This window comes from Oncorhynchus kisutch, unplaced genomic scaffold (genome assembly GCF_002021735.2).
Source record: "Oncorhynchus kisutch isolate 150728-3 unplaced genomic scaffold, Okis_V2 scaffold3941, whole genome shotgun sequence".
Lineage (NCBI taxonomy): Eukaryota > Metazoa > Chordata > Actinopteri > Salmoniformes > Salmonidae > Oncorhynchus > Oncorhynchus kisutch.
In genome coordinates this window covers 178,286-179,098 of record NW_022265886.1, presented here as the reverse complement: position 1 = coordinate 179,098, position 813 = coordinate 178,286, and the positions used below count along the sequence as shown (strand labels likewise).

Here is an 813-nt window from a genome sequence, read left to right as displayed (position 1 = left end):
GCGCGTAAACAGAAATCACACACACTTTTAATGTGTGCTACACCACGCGCGTAAAAACACACACACACAGAGAAAGAGATTAAGAACACCTACTTTGGGTTTGTGCTATTCCAGAAGACGCTATGTCTCTCTGCGGAGGCGAACCACGTTCCGAAGCTCACAGCCAGACACACCAGCCACACTAAATCCATAGCTTCGGATTTAGGACCAGAACAAAACGAAACACCAACAAATACTGTCAGTTACTGCAGAATAAGTCTGTGCAGGATGTGCACACTGTCAAAATAAATGTATGATAAGGGTGCTGGTCTATAGGTCCTGCTTTTCTGTAGGGTTGAGACCTGCTTCTATGGAGTTTAATGGTGGTTTGTATAGTTAAGACCGAGGCGCGTTGACTGTTTTGTCTAACGGAGCCACGCCTCTCCAGGTTGTATAGCCAATAGAAGCGGGAAAAACGCCCCGCTGCTCTGGCTATTCAACTAGAGACGCCATGAACACTTTATCCAATCTATATGATATTATCAAAGCCATGGACAGAAATATATAGGCCTATAGCTATGTTTGTGACATTGAAATGAATTCATGACGCACTCAAAATAGTTTTTGTGTTTCTTTTGTTGTGACCAAAAGTGTTTTCTTAGAATTTTAGTCATTAATGCAAAACTTGCTGATCCCCCCCCCCCCCTGATTAATTATAGACTCACATATTCAATAACATGAAAATGAGAAATAACAATACTATGGTATACTTGAGTGAATCTAATGTAATGTAAAAGTCTACCTAAAGGTTGTAGGAGAGCTGATCTGTGACTG

At 41.3% G+C, this 813-nt stretch overlaps 1 protein-coding gene across 1 annotated transcript in view; it reads right to left on the bottom strand.

Annotated features, from left to right (window-relative positions):
• LOC109883772 (ephrin-A1) overlaps positions 1-493 on the bottom strand; it is a 13,964-nt gene extending 13,471 nt beyond the window's left edge. The window contains exon 1 of the mRNA XM_031821240.1: positions 94-493. Coding sequence (XP_031677100.1) covers positions 94-191 — 98 coding nt within the window. The 5' untranslated portion in view covers positions 192-493. The remainder of the gene's footprint in view (positions 1-93) is intronic.
• Positions 494-813: the final 320 nt, after the last annotated feature.